The 21,109-nt window shown below is 36.1% G+C and overlaps 1 protein-coding gene across 3 annotated transcripts in view; it reads left to right on the forward strand.

The window, feature by feature from the left end:
* The window catches only part of LOC149411740 (uncharacterized), a 66,245-nt gene that overhangs the window by 22,346 nt on the left and 22,790 nt on the right, over positions 1–21,109 (forward strand). For 2 of the 3 annotated variants that reach the window (XM_089646928.1, XM_089646929.1), the window contains exons 2-4: positions 925–1,129; positions 2,462–2,769; positions 19,350–19,536. In XM_089646928.1, coding sequence (XP_089503054.1) covers positions 1,002–1,129; positions 2,462–2,769; positions 19,350–19,536 — 623 coding nt within the window. In that variant the 5' untranslated portion in view covers positions 925–1,001. The remainder of the gene's footprint in view (positions 1–924; positions 1,130–2,461; positions 2,770–19,349; positions 19,537–21,109) is intronic. The other variant, XM_089646930.1, reaches the window with a different exon arrangement.

Below are 21,109 nucleotides of genomic sequence, written 5' to 3' on the forward strand. Positions count from 1 at the left end.
TTTAACCTTTTGAAGGTCGGAGCATAAAACAGAAAAAAATATTAGTGGAAACTAACCTAAATTTTACTGCCCAAAGGATGCTGATTTTGTTTTCATACATTTTTCGAAGCATTAATGTCAAAATAGCAATACAAACTATTCTAATAATCAATATTAGAATGCTCGAATGATCTCCAGAGACCCATCGGCGTTCCACGGGGGTGACCGGATAAATCATCAAAATGATAATTCATCACATCTTTAAAAAGTTATATAAAGTCATGGAAAGTGATGAAACAAAAACTTTATTAACTGGGTTTAGTAGGTTAGGTTAGGTTTAAAAAAAAATTTCATCGTTTCTAATGACTTCATATCACTTTTTAAAGGTGTGTTGAATTGTCACTGTGTTGAGTTATCATGGAACCTCCACGGGTTAAGGAGTTGGAAAAGGGGATAGAGTGCTTTTTCTAAATCTCCTCCCTTTTTTTTCCCCCAGAATTTTATTACTCTATGATACATTCACGCGCCCAACATTTGAACACGGTTGACATTTGTCACATGAGAACGGGTCGCTTCTACGATTCGTTCTTAAGTTCAACAGCTCGGCTGTGGAACGAACCGCCGGCCTCTGTGTTTCCTCCCTCCTACAACATGGGACTCTTCAAGACCCATGTTCACTCCTTCCTCTCCACAAAAAGACCCTCCACACAGCATCCCCAAAGATGACATAGGCCCTGAGGGAAATTATTTTCTTCAGGGCCTCCTGTGTGGAGTTAATATAAAAAAAAAAAAATTGTTTTCCTGTTTCCTTGTCAATTTGACTCTTCCCATGAAAGTCTGTCAATCCCTGGTCTACGTTTTGGTACTTAGACTTGCGTCATTCCTGGTGCCCTCTCCCATTCCTTGTACATAACATTATTAACATAGTATTATTATTTGTTTCAGAATCTCACCCTAAAATGGTAATCTGCCGCCTGGTCCTAGTGCCAGAGATGCTGCGATAAAGCCCTGCGAGCCCACCAATGGAAAATAGGAAGTTTAAGATGAACGGATCCCAAACCTTCCCTTCCCCTTCCCTATCTCCCCACCCCGACTGCACCAACAATAACGGAGGCATCACACCCGCCAACAAGGTTTCAAGGTTAGAGGGGTAATATACTGCATGAATTTATTATTTTCGTTTTCACACCTTCATCTGTGGTCTGCGGTCTAGAACCTCTTCTAATTATTCATTTCATCCAACTCTTAGTTTAGGTATATACTATTTTCTTTACTTTATTTACTCCTGGATTTGGTTTCTTCTAAGTTTCTTATAAATTCATTTCTTATTCTCTGATATAACATCTTTGTTTAACCTCTAATATTGATCTAATAAAAAATACGTTCTTAGAAATGGCGTGAAGACGCCAGGAAAGTCTTGCAAATTTTTAAACAGTTAAATGTATATTATTTAAAAGCTTCATACTTAATAATTTAAATGACTTTACGAACTGAATATGGTTCTTCTGTGGAAATTTGACGACGCCAGAGATCACTGTTCGAGAGTCTTTGGTACTTCAGCACAAACTCACATATTTAGAAATTTGATCTATCGTAGCGAAGTCCTGTTTTAACTCGACCATTTTGAATTTCGTCTGTCTGTAAATTGGTTTGTACGTTCAGTGGCTCTGTGAAGATTATTTTTTCAAATTTCAAAATGTTGTGTTTATTTAGACTTTCTTATTCGCATTTTTTTCAGTATCATGGTGATTACCTGCCCGAAAAAAGTTTGAATAAAGAATTGTCATTGAGATACTGACGATTTTTTGGACAATTTGTATAATTCCATTTGAAATTTTTTTAAGTGTTACATAAAATATATGTTTTATAATTAAGCAGGTAGGTACTTAAGTACCTACTTGCAAATCTTATCATTTTAGAGGAAATTTTGGTTTTGGTTCAAATAAGATAAAATTAGAAACATACTTTTTTGGACGCGAGGTCTATTACTGTTTACAGAACAACTAGTTATTTATATTAACATATTATTGTTGTTGTATATACTAGAGGTGGTTTATTGCTTGATTAGTTAACACTATAGTTTGTGGGTTAACATATCTAAATAGTATAAAACAAAGTATGTCTGTTTGTGCGCTTAGTTATTCTAAACTACGCAACGGATTTTGATTTGGTTTCCACTATCAGTTAGAAAATTTCTTCCGGAAGGTTTTTATATATAAACCATGCCTATTATATGTATAGAAAGTAGAGAAAAGTCAATGTTTTGTAATCAAGTCGAAAAATTCTTTTCCAACGCTGGCTAAACCTTATGAGGTTGATCAAAATAATGTACTACCGAATTGTATCTCTTACAAAGGCCTACGGAAAATTCCTCTCCTAAGGACAACCCCTAGTAACGCCGGGTACACGTTAGCTAGTCTTGAATAAAACTGATTGCATTTTCAGTATTTTCACTTTACTAATGAATTGTTCTTCCATTCAGGATACCCCAACCCCGCCCACTCCGCCTATCTGAATCCGGCGACTCCGGTCTCTCTTCGCCTTCTACCAGAGGGCCGATGTCTCTGTCCAGGACGGGGTCCCGCGAGGACATGCAGCCGCCCCAGCAGCTGATGACCCATCAGCAGGGGGGTCAGGCAGGACACCCCGTCCAGCAGACGATGGGGTCGCAGGGTGGCTGGGAGCAGCGGCAGGGTTGGGCCACTGCTAGCTCTCACGCTGAGCGGTGGAAGGCCAGATATCAAGAGGCGGATAGGAGATATAAAGGATTGCTGGTTAAGAGTGAAAAAAGTAAGTTCTTTTTCAATTTAATTGTTTACTCGGAGAAAAATAAGTACTCGGAATCTCTTCAAATTATTGGTAATCCGGTTAAAACGGGATTGCAGGCCGGCATTTACACGTGCAGGGTGCATGGGTTCGCTGCTTTGATGCGCCACAGAATAGCCGGGACGAGTCAGCGCTACCAGAGATCGGACAACACTCTTGTCCAGGCCGTTGCCCAGTGGCAGGGAGCGCCTCTACACCAGAGATGGAGAATTTCACTCAAGCCACCATAGAGTCATAACGTGTTCATCAAATACTCATTTTTTTATTTATTTCTATATTGATTTTTTATGTATTAACTTAAACGTAAACTTTTCTGGCAGGCAGAGCATTGCACACTCAAATAAACATTATTATTTGTTTAAATTTTGAAGACAATATTAGTGATTTTTAAACGCAAATCTGAAAAAGAAAAATCAGAAAAGGAAACGGTCACATCTGGGACTCGAACCCAGGACCCTTGTCTTTCCGGGACAATGCTCTACCAACTGCGCTAATGGGACCCTATCCTCATCGGTCACTTTTAACTGTATCATACTTCGAATAAGAACTACCAACGTTGTCTTCATTTTTTCACCGCACATTTTTATTGGCAACTATCTTTATGTATGATCGCAAGATTCAACCCGAACTAAATGCAATCCTAGACAGCGTCTTATAGATAAACCTATCTTATTGTTTTTATTTTTAATGTGCGACATCTATTGACTTTTTCTGCAAGTCTAGAAATGAATTATTATTTTTCGGAATAACTTAATTTTTCTGATTTTTCTGTTTCAGATTTGCGTTTAAAAATCACTAATATTGTCTTCAATATTTAAATATTATAATTTGAGGTTTTACTCAATAAGTTATTCCGAAAAATAATAATTATTATTTGTTAATTAATTTTTATGAACACGTGTTTCGACATCGTGATAATAAATTATTCATTTACTAAAACCTATTAATTCATTCGCTAAGGCCTGCAATCCCGTTTTTAACCAGATTACCAATAATTTAAAAAGATTCTTAATAAATTAGCAATATTCATTTTTCTACGTGTAACATCAACTTTTTTCATTATCAATATCAAGTCGGTGAGACGTAAATGTCAGATGTGACATGTGTTATTGCTAGCACCTCGGCGTCTAAAAAATTTAAATATTTTGCCACTTATCTTGATACGCTGGAGCGGCAGATATAGCCCGCTTAAATTTGAGCGAGAAATGTCTTGCATTGCGAGGATACAGACTGATTGATATACCGGGTCCTAAGTATGTTATCAAAATGACATTGACATGTCCCAAAAAACCACTACAAATTACTTTTACCTTGTAAATCAATATCGTTTAGAAATGCATCGACCCCGTTATAATGCCATTATTCCTTGTAGGGGGGAAATCTTTATAATCAACTTGTCTCGTAACATCAAAAATACTGTACCTCCTTGGTTTTTATCAATTATCATTAATTAATCACAAATTAATTACCAGTTGTCAGTTCTTTATTCTGTACGAGTAGGACACGGAACGAAATACAAAAACACGTCTTCCTTAATTTGGTGTAGCCATTAGCGTCCATTGTCCATTATGGAGCGCTTTTAAATGCCAACAAATTATCCTCCCAAAGCCGTCACCTTCATTCATTAAACAGTCAGACACACGGTGTTTGGAAACATGTGGTAAAATTGGAAATTAGCTGATTCGCAAGTAGCCGTCCTAAGATATTACATAGCTATCTATAATTCAATTCATGATGAAAATTGACACTCCTTATGATTCTAAAAGTGGGATGATAAGAAATATTTTACAAAATTGGCGGTAAAGATAAGTTAGACAATCTGTACTCGGGTGTAATTTATAGCATTCTGGGTTACGAGCGGTGGCGGCTCGTGACTTTTGGGTGTAGGAAGTGGAGAAAACGTCTTGTTTTTTTTTTTTTTAATCTGGTTTTTTATATGAAGTCTTTCAGGAAGTGGAGAAAACGTCTTGTTTTTTTTTTTTTAATCTGGTTTTTTATATGAAGTCTTTCAGGAAGTGGAGAAAACGTCTTGTTTTTTTTTTTTTAATCTGGTTTTTTATATGAAGTCTTTCAGGAAGTGGAGAAAACGTCTTGTTTTTTTTTTTTAATCTGGATTTTTGTATGAAGTCTTTCAGGAAGTGGAGAAAACGTCTTGTTTTTTTTTTTTAATCTGGTTTTTTATATGAAGTCTTTCAGGAAGTGGAGAAAACGTCTTGTTTTTTTTTTTAATCTGGTTTTTTATATGAAGTCTTTCAGGAAGTGGAGAAAACGTCTTGTTTTTTTTTTTTTAATCTGGTTTTTTATATGAAGTCTTTCAGGAAGTGGAGAAAACGTCTTGTTTTTTTTTTTTTAATCTGGTTTTTTATATGAAGTCTTTCAGGAAGTGGAGAAAACGTCTTGTTTTTTTTTTTTTAATCTGGTTTTTTATATGAAGTCTTTCAGGAAGTGGAGAAAACGTCTTGTTTTTTTTTTTTTTAATCTGGTTTTTTATATGAAGTCTTTCAGGAAGTGGAGAAAACGTCTTGTTTTTTTTTTTTTAATCTGGTTTTTTATATGAAGTCTTTCAGGAAGTGGAGAAAACGTCTTGTTTTTTTTTTTTTAATCTGGTTTTTTATATGAAGTCTTTCAGGAAGTGGAGAAAACGTCTTGTTTTTTTTTTTTAATCTGGTTTTTTGTATGAAGTCTTTCAGGAAGTGGAGAAAACGTCTTGTTTTTTTTTTTTAATCTGGTTTTTTATATGAAGTCTTTCAGGAAGTGGAGAAAACGTCTTGTTTTTTTTTTTAATCTGGTTTTTTATATGAAGTCTTTCAGGAAGTGGAGAAAACGTCTTGTTTTTTTTTTTTCTGGTTTTTTATATGAAGTCTTTCAGGAAGTGGAGAAAACGTCTTGTTTTTTTTTTTTTTAATCTGGTTTTTTATATGAAGTCTTTCAGGAAGTGGAGAAAACGTCTTGTTTTTTTTTTTTTAATCTGGTTTTTTATATGAAGTCTTTCAGGAAGTGGAGAAAACGTCTTGTTTTTTTTTTTTAATCTGGTTTTTTATATGAAGTCTTTCAGGAAGTGGAGAAAACGTCTTGTTTTTTTTTTAATCTGGTTTTTTATATGAAGTCTTTCAGGAAGTGGAGAAAACGTCTTGTTTTTTTTTTAATCTGGTTTTTTATATGAAGTCTTTCAGGAAGTGGAGAAAACGTCTTGTTTTTTTTTTTTAATCTGGTTTTTTATATGAAGTCTTTCAGGAAGTGGAGAAAACGTCTTGTTTTTTTTTTTTAATCTGGTTTTTTATATGAAGTCTTTCAGGAAGTGGAGAAAACGTCTTGTTTTTTTTTTTTAATCTGGTTTTTTATATGAAGTCTTTCAGGAAGTGGAGAAAACGTCTTGTTTTTTTTTTTTTAATCTGGTTTTTTATATGAAGTCTTTCAGGAAGTGGAGAAAACGTCTTGTTTTTTTTTTTTTATCTGGTTTTTTATATGAAGTCTTTCAGGAAGTGGAGAAAACGTCTGTTTTTTTTTTTAATCTGGTTTTTTATATGAAGTCTTTCAGGAAGTGGAGAAAACGTCTTGTTTTTTTTTGTAATCTTGTTTTTAAGTCTTTCAGGAAGTGTGGCGCACGGCTGAAATTTTCTGTATCATGTATGATCGTGGGAAAAAGGGAGATCCGCAAAGAATGCAAAACTGATGTAAGCGTAATGAGTTATTAAGAAAGGGACGCTTATATGGTTTTGGCATGTAGAGCGAATGAACGAAAAAACGAATGTAAGGAGAAATGTGAACGGTGGAAGTCTGGAACGCCCGAAGAAGGCATGGCACGATCAAGTGAATCAGATACTGGAGTCAGGCCATGTCAAAAGTCAGAATAATAGAAATATATGCATGAGACGATGCATGAATGTACATGAGGTAAGGAGTGTGTGTCAAGACTGAGTCCTCTCTGTCTAACCCTGCCGGGAAACAGCTAGATGGTTAGTTAGTTAAGTATCCACCTATTATGCAATCAATCGCTCATACCACGAATTTTCATACACCTTGTACAAATTTCCCAATTCACCCATAAACAGCTAAGCAACGAGAGAGTTACTCTATTAATTACCAACGGCGGTACAGATGACGTAACAATTCAAAACGCAGTCGGCGCCACACCAAACCATCTAGTATAATATTGTTACCTTTAGAATAATTATAACGACTTATCTCGGCACGTAACGAGCGAAAGTACACCATTGTGTTATTGTGTGGTGTGGCCGCGGTAAGTTAGTCAGTGCGTAATATGGGACTCTGTATTGCGGAGAACGGGTTTTCCACAACAGATCGCTTTACTGTTGGTTAGGTTAGTTCTGACTTCGGCAATCTCGTCTGCTGGATATTATCTGCATATTGTGAAGGCAACTTGCAACACTTGCTCTGTACTCGAGAGAGTTTCAAACACATTCGCTGTCTCAACAGTATCCCACTTTTTTATCAATATTAACTCCAGTGACGGTTCTTGGTCTAAATCATTGAGAGTTCAACATTAAAGCGATTTAAAAAAGGAAAAAAAAAACTACTTTTTTTGAGCAGCTTTTCTTCTTCATCGAATATATGGAGTCACTTCATTTTAACCCCTGCAGCATTTGAGGGCCATATATGACCGGGCGTCCATATTTTTTTGACGTTAGATAGATAAATAATAATTCTTTCCAGTTTTCTTTAAATATTTATAATGCAATCCATTAATAAAATCCTAAAAATAGCCAAACGAATAATTCATATTTCACGCCGCTATCGTAACAATCGGTTTAACTTCAAAAAATATTTTTTATTATATGAACGAAAGAAAAGTGGCGTACATTTTTCTTACAAATTCTACAAACAGAAAGAATGTGTTTTCGAAATCTCTCAACTTTTCTATGATTGGAGTAAAAAATTAAGTAAAAATGAGCGCTCCCACGTGTTCTCCAAAGACAGCAATCCGCTTTTTGAGATAGGGTTAAAACATCGACCAATAAATTCTAGACAGGGCGTGTGAATGTTAAAAAAATCGAAATTATTGGTTCCAGAAATTGGGTTATGAAAACATTTATTAAAAAAGAAAGTGCATTTTTTCGTAGTTAAAAGATTATTTTTATCTTTTGTTGGTCTACAAGACCAAATTTGTCTCCCAAGATTATTATGATTATCAATTTGTAATTATAACACTCCTTATCTAGAGTTGATATATCGATGGGTTAAATAATATAAACTTTATATTTCAGAGATGCCATACTGAATATTCCCCTCGATACCATGCTAATGGGGAATTTGGTACGGTACCACATAAAAAAATATAAATAGACCAACTGTCAACAAATGTCACGTCTTTTCAACGAGACTTGAAAGAAAAGCACCAAGTCAGTAGTCACCAGTAAACGGTCTACTGAAATATTTATCACACCAATTTACGACCTGTCTAAAAATTCCTGCTGGCATTTTATTGTGTGGGCCGAAATTCGGGCAAGTATCTTGAACCCACTGAAGATGTCAATGGATAGATGTGTGTTGTGGGCGTTTCGGCCTGCCCGAAGTAAGCTCAACTTTTCCTCACTTCTAATGAAATTTATCGAACGGTTTCAAGTATAGAAATTATCATTTTTTATTTGAGAAAACTCAACTGTCTAGAGCCAGTGAGACTATAGCATCTCAAATTGTGGTATGTTGTGAGGCCAAAGAGGGTCGCAGAGGGCCTGGTAGGAGACAAATGTCTTGGCTGCGAAATATACGAGAGTGGACCGGCATTAGAAGTGTGGAGGAGCTATTCCGGGCAGCGCAAGACAAAGAGACATTTTCTAGAGTGATCGCCAACGTCGGGGGGACCTGATACGGCACATAAAGAAGAAGAAGAAGTGAGGCCAAAGGTAGTGGGGATGGGAATGAGATGGGAAAGGGACAGGCGGGGGGAATACATGAATATTCCGGTCTGATCACCAGACACGGCTAAAGCCATTTCAAGCAACGTTTCAATTCTGAATGGTGATTCTTCACCAGGACGATATTGAGAGCATCTTCCACTCTGGAACGTGCCTCAAATACACTATAATATGTATTATTTTTAATCAATTTAGCCCTCGAATTTATACCGATTATAACATACGCCTATTTACGTTGTTTAAGCTCTTAAAAAATGTATCTCCGAAAACTATGAAAAAACACATTTGGTTCTGTTATTTAACATGTTGTTGGAATTCTTTAAATTCTACTGAAGACATTAATTTGTTGAGATATTTTTGATCTCTTTTAAATAAGTCATGCTTTGTTAAATATTTTCGCTTACGCCTATAATTATAATCGTATTTTTAAGCCCGAATCATTCCGAATTTCTACCGTTTTATAACGTATTTCTCTTGAACACTTCTAGTTTTTAAATTCTTAAAAATAAATGTTTTTATTTTTATTTTTGAAGACAATATCTATGCATTAATTGCGGTAATTGTATAAAAGTATGCTTTGAAAATTATTAAAAATCACACAATTCCTACCGATTTATAACAAGTTTCTCGTTAACTCTGTAAGTTTTTTAGTTCCAAAAAATATATATGTTTATTTTTGAAGATAATATCTATACATTTGTTATGCCGAAACGTTAATTATATGAAATTCCATCGATAGAAAAAAATCACAAAGTAAACATGTTTTTTTCTGTTATTTAATATGTTATAAGCATGAAAAAATTAACAGTGTATCTTTGAATTAATAATAACTAAAGCATTTACCGGGAGATTTTTTCTGTATTTCAAACGTGTCGCGTTTTATTAAATATTTTCTCCATTTTCGCTTAATTATTATCTTTTTTTTATATTAGCGTGCTCCCTCTAACATTCGTAAATCTCCCTTTCAAACCATCTTTGAACGCTTACTACGGGGCCTTAATATATTGTAGGTATGGAAATATTCAGTGTATCTTTAAATGCAACTCAGACAATTGTCGAGAGATATTTGCTATATTTTAAACGTTTCTCGTTTTATTAAATATTTTCGCTTAATTATTATCGTTTTTTTAATATAATCGCGCTCCCTCTAACATTCTTATTTACATCGCCTTTTCAAACCATATTCTGCTTATTTTTGAACCCTTACTAAATACATGGTTTTCCAATAAGAGGTGTTATTTTGAATAGCCCGCTATTTCGGTAGATGTTACTTTTGAAGCTGTCATTTTTTGACATTTGACAAGTAAAAACTACGCCATTAATAAAAATGGAACGATACACGCTTCAACAACGCATTGAAATTATTAAAATTCACTTGAGTGAATCAATTGCAAATCATCTTGAGTGATGAGGCCCATTTCCACCTCGGTGGCTTCGTCAACAAGCAAAATTGTCGCATCTGGGGCTCGGAAAACCCAAGAGTTATTGTTGATAAGTCTCTCCATCCTCAACGTGTAACTGTTTGGTGCGGTTTATGGTCTGGCGGAGTCATTGGACTTTACTTTTTCGAAAATGAGGCTGGAGCAACAGTTACGGTGAATGGATTGCGCTATCGAGAGATGATTAATGATTTTTTATGGCCGGAATTGGATGGTATTGATCTGGACAACGTTTACTTTCAACAAGACGGCGCTACGCGCCACACAAGCAACGAAACCATTGATCTTTTACGATTGAATATCAAAATAACATCTCTTATTGGAAAACCCTGTACATTACATTGTGGAGTCTTAATCGTGAAACAAGTTTTTGTGCACTCTGGGATTTGCACGAGATTTAGTCGAGAATCTTATTCCTCAACCACGGAGGCCGTCAAGGATTTGTAGGACACTTCTATGAATTATCTGGTCAGTGCTTGAACCCAGTTCATTTGGTCTTGATTGGACAGTAGCAGTGATATAATATTTATACCACTGTTGCTGTCTGTCTGTCTGTTATACCTAGTGGTGGTTCTCGCGCTGTTTGTCCATGTGGCGGAATGCTTAGTTTATTATCATTGCTACGGTCGTGTTGAGGAGAACGCCTCGCGTGGGATTTGAACCCGCGGGGTTTATGATTGCCAAGCAGACCGTACCAGCTAGTGTGGGAGGCGAAAGTCGAAAGAAGGGCACGCAGCTGTAATAAAATGTCTTTTTTGTTGTTGTTAATTCTGCCCTCGGATATACACGGTGTCGGGAAACTCGTAGTTCAAGTAGGAAATTGGTGAATCGCGATCGCGTAGCGAACACAAAAAAACTTTTTTTTATCTCAACTAAAGGTTTTTAAAAACCTTAGAGCCGGATCTACACATTTTCAAGAGATTAAATAGTTGATATTAACTACCTAGCGACCGATTGCATTCCAGCTTCGGGTTATATTTTCTCAAAAACTCAAATCAAAAAAAGTTTTGTCACAATATCGATTCTCTATGTGACGTAGATTCACAAATTTCCAGACAGTGTTATACGAGTTTAATTTCCTCTTTCTCATAAAAGATGCTTGTGTCCAGTGGCGGCTCGTGACTTTTGGGTGTACTAGAGTGATAATATATATTTTTTAAAATGGCATTATTGATGTTGTTATAGCCGATAACGTTTTTTTTCGGTTTTTTGTGTATAAATTTCGAGGAAATCGGCCAAACTGAAATTTGCTGAAAATTTTCGTACGAAAATTCGAATTTACGAAAAAAAAATTGTTTTGGACTAAACAACACCAATTATGTCGAATTTTTGAAAGTTAGCAATCTATCACACTCAAGTCACGAGCCTCTACTGCTTGTGTCAGAGAGAGAGAGGTTACAACGGAGCTATCAGCGGCAGTATCATGCTGCAGGTCGGGAAACCATAATAATAATTATTAAAATGTATTTTGATTTTTTTTTGTTTTGGCTTAGGATTGAGCCTTCTTTCCCAGGGATCGGAGTCGATCGTATCACCGACCTTGCCAAATACCGATCGTGTAGGACTGTAATTTATTTCGTATATTAACTGCTGTAATTTCATCTGATTTCAGAGAAATGCGTACATGTCCGCATGTGTGTACGTGATTGACACTAAAAGTTGATAGAATGCATTGTCATCGACAACGAGTCTCTCTGACGTGTTTCAGCTCGATCCGATATCGGGAAGTAGGTTAATTTCCTCTTCCAAGATTTGAATGATATTCAAATTTATGAAAATAAAATTTTCTGGGTCGATTAGGTTTTAATTTCAATAAGACAGGCAATGGTAATGTGGGTGTCATGCAATTTGCATCTCTAATCTAATTTCTAGTGCATTATCTCTACTTCCTTCCCTAATCTGCCAGTTCCATGCCTCACAACCGCCTTACTGGTGGTTAGGTTAGGTTAGGTTAGGTTGCCTTGCGCATTCATTCCCATTGCGAACTCATCGTTTTATCCAAGCGAACGACTGTTCGTAGGAAATTTCACACAACCAACCCCAGGGCCGGTACTATGCGGGCGCCATTGGAGCAGTCCGCTCCGTGCGCGGAGTTGCCAAGGCGCCAAGACGCCGATAAAACCTAACAGTCCTAACACATCGCCCTTGAGATTATTTTTCACGAAAACGGCGCTCCACAAAAAATACAAATCATCCGAATATTATTGATTGCAGTGGTCACCTAACTATGCGTCTACTAGTTTGACATCGGAATATTATTGATTGCAGTGATCACCTACCTAGGCGTCTACTAGTTTGACATTGGAATATTATTGATTGCAGTGATCACCTACCTAGGCGTCTACTAGTTTGACATTGGAATATTATTGATTGCAGTGATCACCTACCTAGGCGTCTACTAGTTTGACATTGGAATATTATTGATTGCAGTGATCACCTACCTATGCGTCTACTAGTTTGACATCGGAATATTATTGATTGCAGTGGTCATCTACCTATGCGTCTACTAGTTTGACATCGGAATATTATTGATTGCAGTGATCACCTACCTAGGCGTCTACTAGTTTGACATCGGAATATTATTGATTGCAGTGATCACCTACCTAGGCGTCTACTAGTTTGACATTGGAATATTATTGATTGCAGTGATCACCTACCTAGGCGTCTACTAGTTTGACATTGGAATATTATTGATTGCAGTGATCACCTACCTAGGCGTCTACTAGTTTGACATTGGAATATTATTGATTGCAGTGATCACCTACCTATGCGTCTACTAGTTTGACATCGGAATATTATTGATTGCAGTGGTCATCTACCTATGCGTCTACTAGTTTGACATCGGAATATTATTGATTGCAGTGATCACCTACCTAGGCGTCTACTAGTTTGACATCGGAATATTATTGATTGCAGTGATCACCTACCTAGGCGTCTACTAGTTTGACATCGGAATATTATTGATTGCAGTGATCACCTACCTAGGCGTCTACTAGTTTGACATCGGAATATTATTGATTGCAGTGATCACCTACCTAGGCGTCTACTAGTTTGACATTGGAATATTATTGATTGCAGTGATCACCTATCTATGCGTCTACTAGTTTTGTAATAGGAATATTATTGATTGCAGTGGTCACCTATCTATACGTCTACTAGTTTTGTAATAGGAATATTATTATTTGTTGCAGTGATCACCTACCAAGGCGTCTATTAGTTTGACATCGGAATATTATTGATTGCAGTGATCACCTACCTAGGCGTCTACTAGTTGACAAGGGGCACCTAAAGTATACTCGCGCCAGGCGTCGTTTGGCTTAGGGCCGGCCCTGACCATCCCACACGTTTTGAGATGGTGATCTAGTCCCTGTGTTACGCCATGCCTGTAACACTGCAGCGGTGCAAAATAATCTCCCAGTTAAATCGCCCGGAGAGGTAACAGTGGGTAACAGCGAATTCATGAAACGGGTTTCTTTATAATATGTTCTCTACCGGAGTCCAACGCAGGGCCGGACCCAATGGGCCCAACTACTCCTCATTTTCCTTCAAAATACTCTCCACACAGCATTCCAAAAGATGATGTAGATCACGAGGGAAACCTGCGATATTGAGATTTTTGTAGAACGAAGACTGCGGTGAAATGCGCATCGCACCCCTATACAGTCTGAATGCGCCGCTACCGAAATCACCAGACCCGAATTAGCCGACGTAGCCCAGTGGTCCAGAGCACCTGACAGGACATCAGAAGGTGCGGGTTCAATCCCGTCGGCGTCATTTATTTTTTCTCGGGAGATATTTTCAATTTTTGTTGATATTTCATGCAACTAATTATTGCTTATAATAATTTGTTATCCTTTGTGCTATGCATAAAAAACCTTGTCTTATAAACGTTAGTTTATCATCAAAAAATACCAACGTTTTATGGTAGCTTTAGGTAAAAAATGTGTTTGTATTGGATAATAAACATTCGAATTTCGAAAAAAGTTATTAATCTTTTTTACTTCTACCATCATGTAGAATTACCTCCCGAAGTTAGCGCAATTTATCCCCGGACACTCTGTATTGTAAGGCTACCAAATGAAAAATAGATTAATACAACGAAACCATGTACCACCCTGGTATCGTCTGTAGAAGGTGTGTTTGTCTGAAGAAGGAAGTAAGTTGCGCATAGAATTACACAATACCTCGTATCTCCCTTTTAAGCGTCTAATTACTACGAAATAATATCTACCGTAGAATTAACCACAATATGCGCTCAACAGATAGAAGTTCCAAGAAGTTATAAGAAAGCAGTCAGGCCCAAAGGCCAATAATAATTGTCTAGCCGTGTATCAATAATATTCAATGATGAAAATAATTATTATTTTATGTATGAATTTTATGTTAAAATTTATTTCCCGTTGTATGCTGAAGATACGGTGCTTATTTCTAACATAATAGAGTATCTTCACAAACTATAATACTGTTATAAATGTGTAAGGTAAGTTTATTTTTTTTATCTCACTAAATTTTAATATTTTCATTAATAATTATTACTTTAAAAAACGATCTAAAACCGCACATTCCGAAACGTTTCCAACTGGCTACAACGTCATTATGACATAGAAAACGCCCGACGTGAAGCCAGCGCCGAACTTGTCGTTTTGGCGGCAAATCAAAAATGGTACATTTTAAATCATTACAGAAAATTTATTCGTCAACATAAAAATAAAAATCGTAATTATCATTTTTTTCTAGAATAAAAACAACGAATAATTAAGTTGTTAAATGTGAAAACCAACTGCTCCCAACTATCTGGAACCAGTGAGACTATGGCATCCCCAATTGGGGTATGTTGTGAAGCTGAAGTTAGTGGGGAGGGGAGGGATGAAGAAGGAGATGGGATGAGGAAGGTGGAGAAGTATCTGTATAAACATCACGGCCAAAGTCATTTCAAGCAACTTTTCAATTCTGAATGGTAGTCTTACATCAGGGCGATACTATACGATACATCTACCATTCTAGAACGTGCCGCAAGTATGCTATTATTCTAATGAAGAAATAACATAAATCAATCAAATAATATTTACTTGCGCACGCCAGGATTTGAACCCTCAACCCCGGGATTAATAGTCGAGAGCTTTACCCCTCTACCACGGAGGCCATCACGATCATGGTTTGAAAGAGTACCTACTACTAAAACTATGAATATCCATGGAGTCGTACGTGCGTAAAACCATGCACGACCGAATTACGAACGAATGAGAAGATCCGAAAAGAATGAAAGGTTGCCTTATGCACCACATTAATCAAATAACGATTGCACGGAAGACAGAAGGACTCTCAGGCGAATCTTTTATATATATACATAAAAAAAAAAAATGTTGTACTTTGAAAACTATTCTATACAAACCACAACAACAATCCAATAAATGTGGATTGAAGTTTTTTTTTACCAAAACACAGTCAATACAGGGTGTATCGGCACGTACCCGACAAACTTTAACCGGTTATTCCTTAGCACATTTGGAGTAAAAAATGTTATGGGCACTTTGCTGTCCGGTAACATTTTTTTAAATAAATAATTTATTATTCATATTTTCACCACATGTGACCACTGTTTTATCCTTTGTCAAAGTTTGAAAACCCGTCTGGCAATATTTTGTTCGAGTTTCGTTGAATAATGTACGTACGTACCTACGTTGGCGCGCTTTTACAATCACAACGAAATGGCGCGGCACCATTCGTCTCATTTTTAACTATTATTATTTAGTGTGTACGAAAGAGCGAGGACACTTTTTGACACACTTGCTAACAGCAGTTGAACACGAGAAACAATGCAAATGACAGTGACGGAAATTTAATGGAAAAAAAATGTTACCGGACAGCAAAGTGCCCATAACATTTTTTACTCCAAATGTGTTAAGGAATAGCTGGTTAAAGTTTGTCGGGTACGTGCCGATACACCCTGTATACAGAGTGTCCGGGGTAAAGTGCATAAACTTCGGGAGGTGATTCTACATGATGGTAGAAGTAAAAAGACACATAATTTTTTTTCGAAATTCCGTTGTTTTTTCCCGTACAAAAATATTTTCTATAAAAGAATATTTATTTTCCCTTACAAACAAGTTGTTTTTTAACCTAAAAACTACCTTAAAACGTTGAAATTATCCATAAAAGTTTTTTTTTTACTTGTACTATCATGTAGAATCACCTCCAAAGTGTTTGTACATTTTACCCGAACAACCTTTATAAAGCAGAGTGTCTGTGGCAGCGTGGCTTTGTTTCTCATGCAAATCTACAGTTTCATTCCAAGATTGATGAAAGACACAGTCTTTCAAAACGGAACGAAATTTCAAAAAACACCACCTTTCCCACACCTTAAAAGCAGAATTTTGATACTTTTTGACGAATGTTTGCATAATTGACATTCAAAACAAGACGAAAATTACTGTCTACATCTAATTTAGAAAAAAATTGTGTAAAGTCGAGACTTCAGCTGGTATATTATATAACCCACATTTCAGGATGGAAGGAGTCGGGACGCACCGGGAAGAAATGGCACTATGTGCTAGAATCAATATCTTTGGTCGGATGTGAAAAATTATTAATTTACGAATGTGACAGAATAAGGACAATGCGTTTGCTGTGCCAACTCTGTCTTGGATCGAAGCTATAGGTATCTAAATTGCACAAAAATGCCTTATTTGTCTTTCAAGATACACAGTGAATTTTATTCGTACCTTTAACATGTTAAATAACAGAACAAATTGTTTTGAATATTTTTCTGAGCATAGGTACTTTGCGATTTTTTTCTATTGAGTAAATTTCGTATGATTACCGTTTCGTCTCTACAAATGTATAGATATTATCTTCAAAACCAACATATATTATTTTAGGAACTTAATAAACAATGTGTTCAGGAGAAATACGTTATAAATTGGTAGAAATTCGGAACTCCGCCGTAAAATGTAGGTTTATCCCTAAATGTGTGGATAGTTATGATCACAGTTCCATGGTTTATCACCTTTTTCCTCCGTGGTTTATCAAATGTGATATTTTTACATCGATGGTTTTATCTCATAACAAAGTCAATTCGATTTATACACAAATTTAGATTTCTTTGAACTTATTGGAATAAACATTAGGGTTATTGCTCCTTTGGGGGCCGTGTCTAAGCGCTCTAGACGCTAGTCAGCCTGTTTGGGTTTGTTTGCACATGGACCCCTGTACATGTATGTTGATATTGGTTGAACGTGTCCCGGGCTATTTCGGGACCTTTCCGCCCGAACAATAATCACGCAGATGACTAACGACTAATGAGAGGCGGGAGGGAGCGAGGAGTAGGAGCCTGTCACTTTGTCTGCCTTCGGTTGTGGTTTTGGCAAACGTGGAATGCACAACATCTGTCACTTTGGTAAACATTGCACGCGCGCTGTTTGTGCGGTTCGAATTTCGGACTGCTTTACTGCAGTCGATACGAGGTTTTGAACTCGACATGTTGAAGGTTGTTTATTTGTGTGTGGTCGTCGTCGTTAATGGTTTTCATTTTTGTCTAGATTGACCTTAGAGTAAACAAAGTAACTAAGAGATTAACCAACCACCATTATTTAGCCACAGGGGTGGACACAGAGTAGTGCGCACAATCCTTGCATTGTCTTCTTAATTTGTTAGAAGAGCCTGATTTTCAAACTGGCTGTTAATTTATTTCGGTTCAACACTTGATATACCCGTACACAAATAGTTTACCTAATTTGCGATTACTTTTTACCAAAGACCTTTTAAAAGTCGTGTTTCCTTTTGAATTTAGCATTTTATTTTACGCAAAACCATTTGCGCATTCATTTTAGGTTTCAACATCAAGTTTCAGCCTGAAGTGGTCTAATTTCTCCTAATGCCTCCTACGTGTATCTACACGAATTTCCCAGTGAGACAGACATAGAATGAAGAAAAAATTATTGTAATTATGTTTTACCATAAATAAAAATTTTTGAAAAATGCTTCCAAAGATAATTTTATCATTATTTTTTATACAGACAATCGGCGATAACTAAATATTATTTTAGGTAACCTAATAATCCTCGTTGCAATACTGGAGATGAATCATGAAATATTAATTCATTAACTGATAAATAAATACGGTTTAGAGAACACTTTAATACAGTGGAAACCTCACATTCGGTTGATAGATACGACAGTACGGGAGTAACAGATCTTCTGAATTGTGAAGTTGTGGTGTGCCGCAGGGGACTGTGCTGGGTCCTCTTCTGTTTTATATTGTACACCAGTGATATGAACTCATTCATTTCTTCACTTGGACTGAATTTTCACAGCTATGCTGATGTTAATTTCTTTAAACATATATTATGATGCTCCAAAATTCTTTCAATGTTACATGTAAAACAAATTGTTATCTTAAACTTCTTTTTTTTTAATATTTGAAAAAAATATATTTTTACATAGATAAGTATACAGGATATAAACAAGATATAAAACAATAGAAATTAAAGTAGCCTTTCCTCACCATAAAGAGACAATGCTCTTGTGTTTGGTGAGGGAATTCTAGTTCAATTATGTACATGTTAGTATTAAGGTAAATAAATTATTAAGAAACAAGACAAGATTTAAACAATATTACTTCTAGATGTAAGCAGTGAACGTATTTAAGGTAATTTTTTAATTTAAGGTGAAATTCCTGAATATTTTCGATATTTTTTTAATTTAATGGAAGGTTATTAAAATAAATTATGCCTAGATAAAGATAGGCATTTTGAATGAGCTTAGTGTTAAATTTTGGGATTTTAATAGTTTTCTGGTATCTTGCTGATGTATTGAATTGCAAGTTATGAGTATTTGACTGTATTTCTTTGTAAATTTGAAGTATTGAATATTTTTGATACATTTTGTCTACTGTAGGTACTTAAAAATTGTAAAAAGAATTTCGGTAGAAAATTTTGACGGTTTTTTCAAAATTACTTTGATTACCAATCTTTGAACTACTTTAAGTGGATTCAAAATTTTATTATACGTTCCTCCCCAACCAATAATACCATATTGTAATATAGATTGAACAATCGCATAGTACACTCTTTTTAGGTTTTCTAGTCTAAGAATATTTCTAAGTCTTATAAATATATAAATACATTTCCTAATCCTTTTGACGAGTTCACAAATGTGTGTTTTCCATTTAAAATATTGATCTATATATACACCAAGATATTTGATTTTGGATGTTTGTTGTTGTCCCCAGGCCAACGTGAGCAAAATGAGTTGGAGCGTCGACTCCTGCTGCTCCAGGAGAGGAACTCAGACCTGGAGGCGTTCCTGGGTGAGAAGGAGAGCAAGCTGGCCAAACTGCGCGCCGTCTCGGAGAAGGTCTACCAGGAGTACGATCAACTCAAGAACCAGTACGACGTTGAGACGCAAGCCATGCACAAGTAAGTCAATAACTAAATAAAATACGGTTCTTTATTCAATTAAGTAAGTGGACAAACAACCAACATACATGTAAGACCTCTTAGCGGCACCCATTCTACTGCAAATCGCACAGAACGGCGCCCCGTCTTATGTTTTTTTTTTTTAATTAACTTTACACAGGAAGCCCTTTTTTATGCGAATTTCTCAAAAGAGTCCCTACTGGGGTGTGTTATAAGGCTGAAGGTATGAAGGTTTAATGAGAAAAACAAATGGTTATTCCTTCAAATGTCATTATTGAAAAAAAATGTCAGTTAGAACCTTGTCCAACTGAGGTGATGAGGTGGTCAAATAAAATATTAAATTTGTCATAAATTGGTAACAAAATCGAATTGACACTGCTTCGCTACCGAGAGCACAGAAGTCAGCAGAGTAATTTCTTTTTGTAAGAAACTTAATTTTAAATTCTCCCGTTGTTCCTTGTAGGTATACTCTGCGAACTTCTGCGCTCCTGGTACCGAGAAATCTCGGAAACGCCCAGTTTAAAAAGATATACAATTAAACCTCTTCTATCGCAAGTTACCTCCTCACGCGCTTGTGCTTCTGGTAGAGTCCAATATAAAAAAAATGAGGATAAATAGAAAAATTTAATTTTTTGCTGCACAAAAAGGAATTTTGTTTGCTTCCAATAAGTAACCATTAACCCTTATTAAACTAATTGACCCTGACCCAAATTCTTCATTGAGATGCGAAGTTTTGTAAGGCGTACACGATTGAAAAAAATGGATCGACGACTTTTGAATTTTATATACTTACTTATAGTTTATAACTAGTAACCCAAGTAAGGGATAACCCCATCAGGGCCTACGTCAACTTTAGAGGTGCTGTGTGGTAGGACTTTTTGAGGAGAGGAAGGAGTGAACACGGGTCTCGAAGAAACCCATGTTGTAGGAGGGAGGAAACACCGGCAAATCGTTCCACATCCGAGCTGTTGAACTCGAGAACTCGAGTCGTAGAAGCGATCATTCTCATGTGACAAATGTCAACCGTGTACATAATATGTTGGGCGTCCGACTATACACCGGTGCAGAGATGTGCAAAATGGGTACCCAAAACCATTTGAAATGCAAAATGGAAATGGGTCAAAAGTTTTCCATTTGAAAATGCAAAATGCAAAATGGTTTTTAGAAAAGCATTTCAAATGCAAAATACCTATTTTCAAAATGCATTGAAAATGCAAAATGGTTTCTCAGGTCAAACAATTAAAATAATTATAGATTTTTTAAACAATTTTGTTATTTAATAATGGACATCAATGTAGAACAAACATATTACATGATGGTAAATCCAAAAACCACAAAAAATTTGCGCGGGACTAATGTTGCCAACGTAAAAACATAGAAACTGCTATCTAACATTTAATATTACAGCGTCATGGCCCCATGTTCAGTATTTGAATCAGTATTTTTTGTAATGGTATCACTCAATTGCCAGGTCTCCTACCAGGGAGCAACTTGACAAATGTAAATTATCTCTCATAGCGAGGTTGAGGACCGACTGATATTTGGGGCTTATGAAAAAAAGATGAGTGGAGAT

The sequence above is a fragment of the Hesperophylax consimilis genome, chromosome 25, assembly GCF_061612785.1.
Source record: "Hesperophylax consimilis isolate HC1 chromosome 25, BYU_Hcon_1.0, whole genome shotgun sequence".
In the NCBI taxonomy this organism is placed as follows: domain Eukaryota; kingdom Metazoa; phylum Arthropoda; class Insecta; order Trichoptera; family Limnephilidae; genus Hesperophylax; species Hesperophylax consimilis.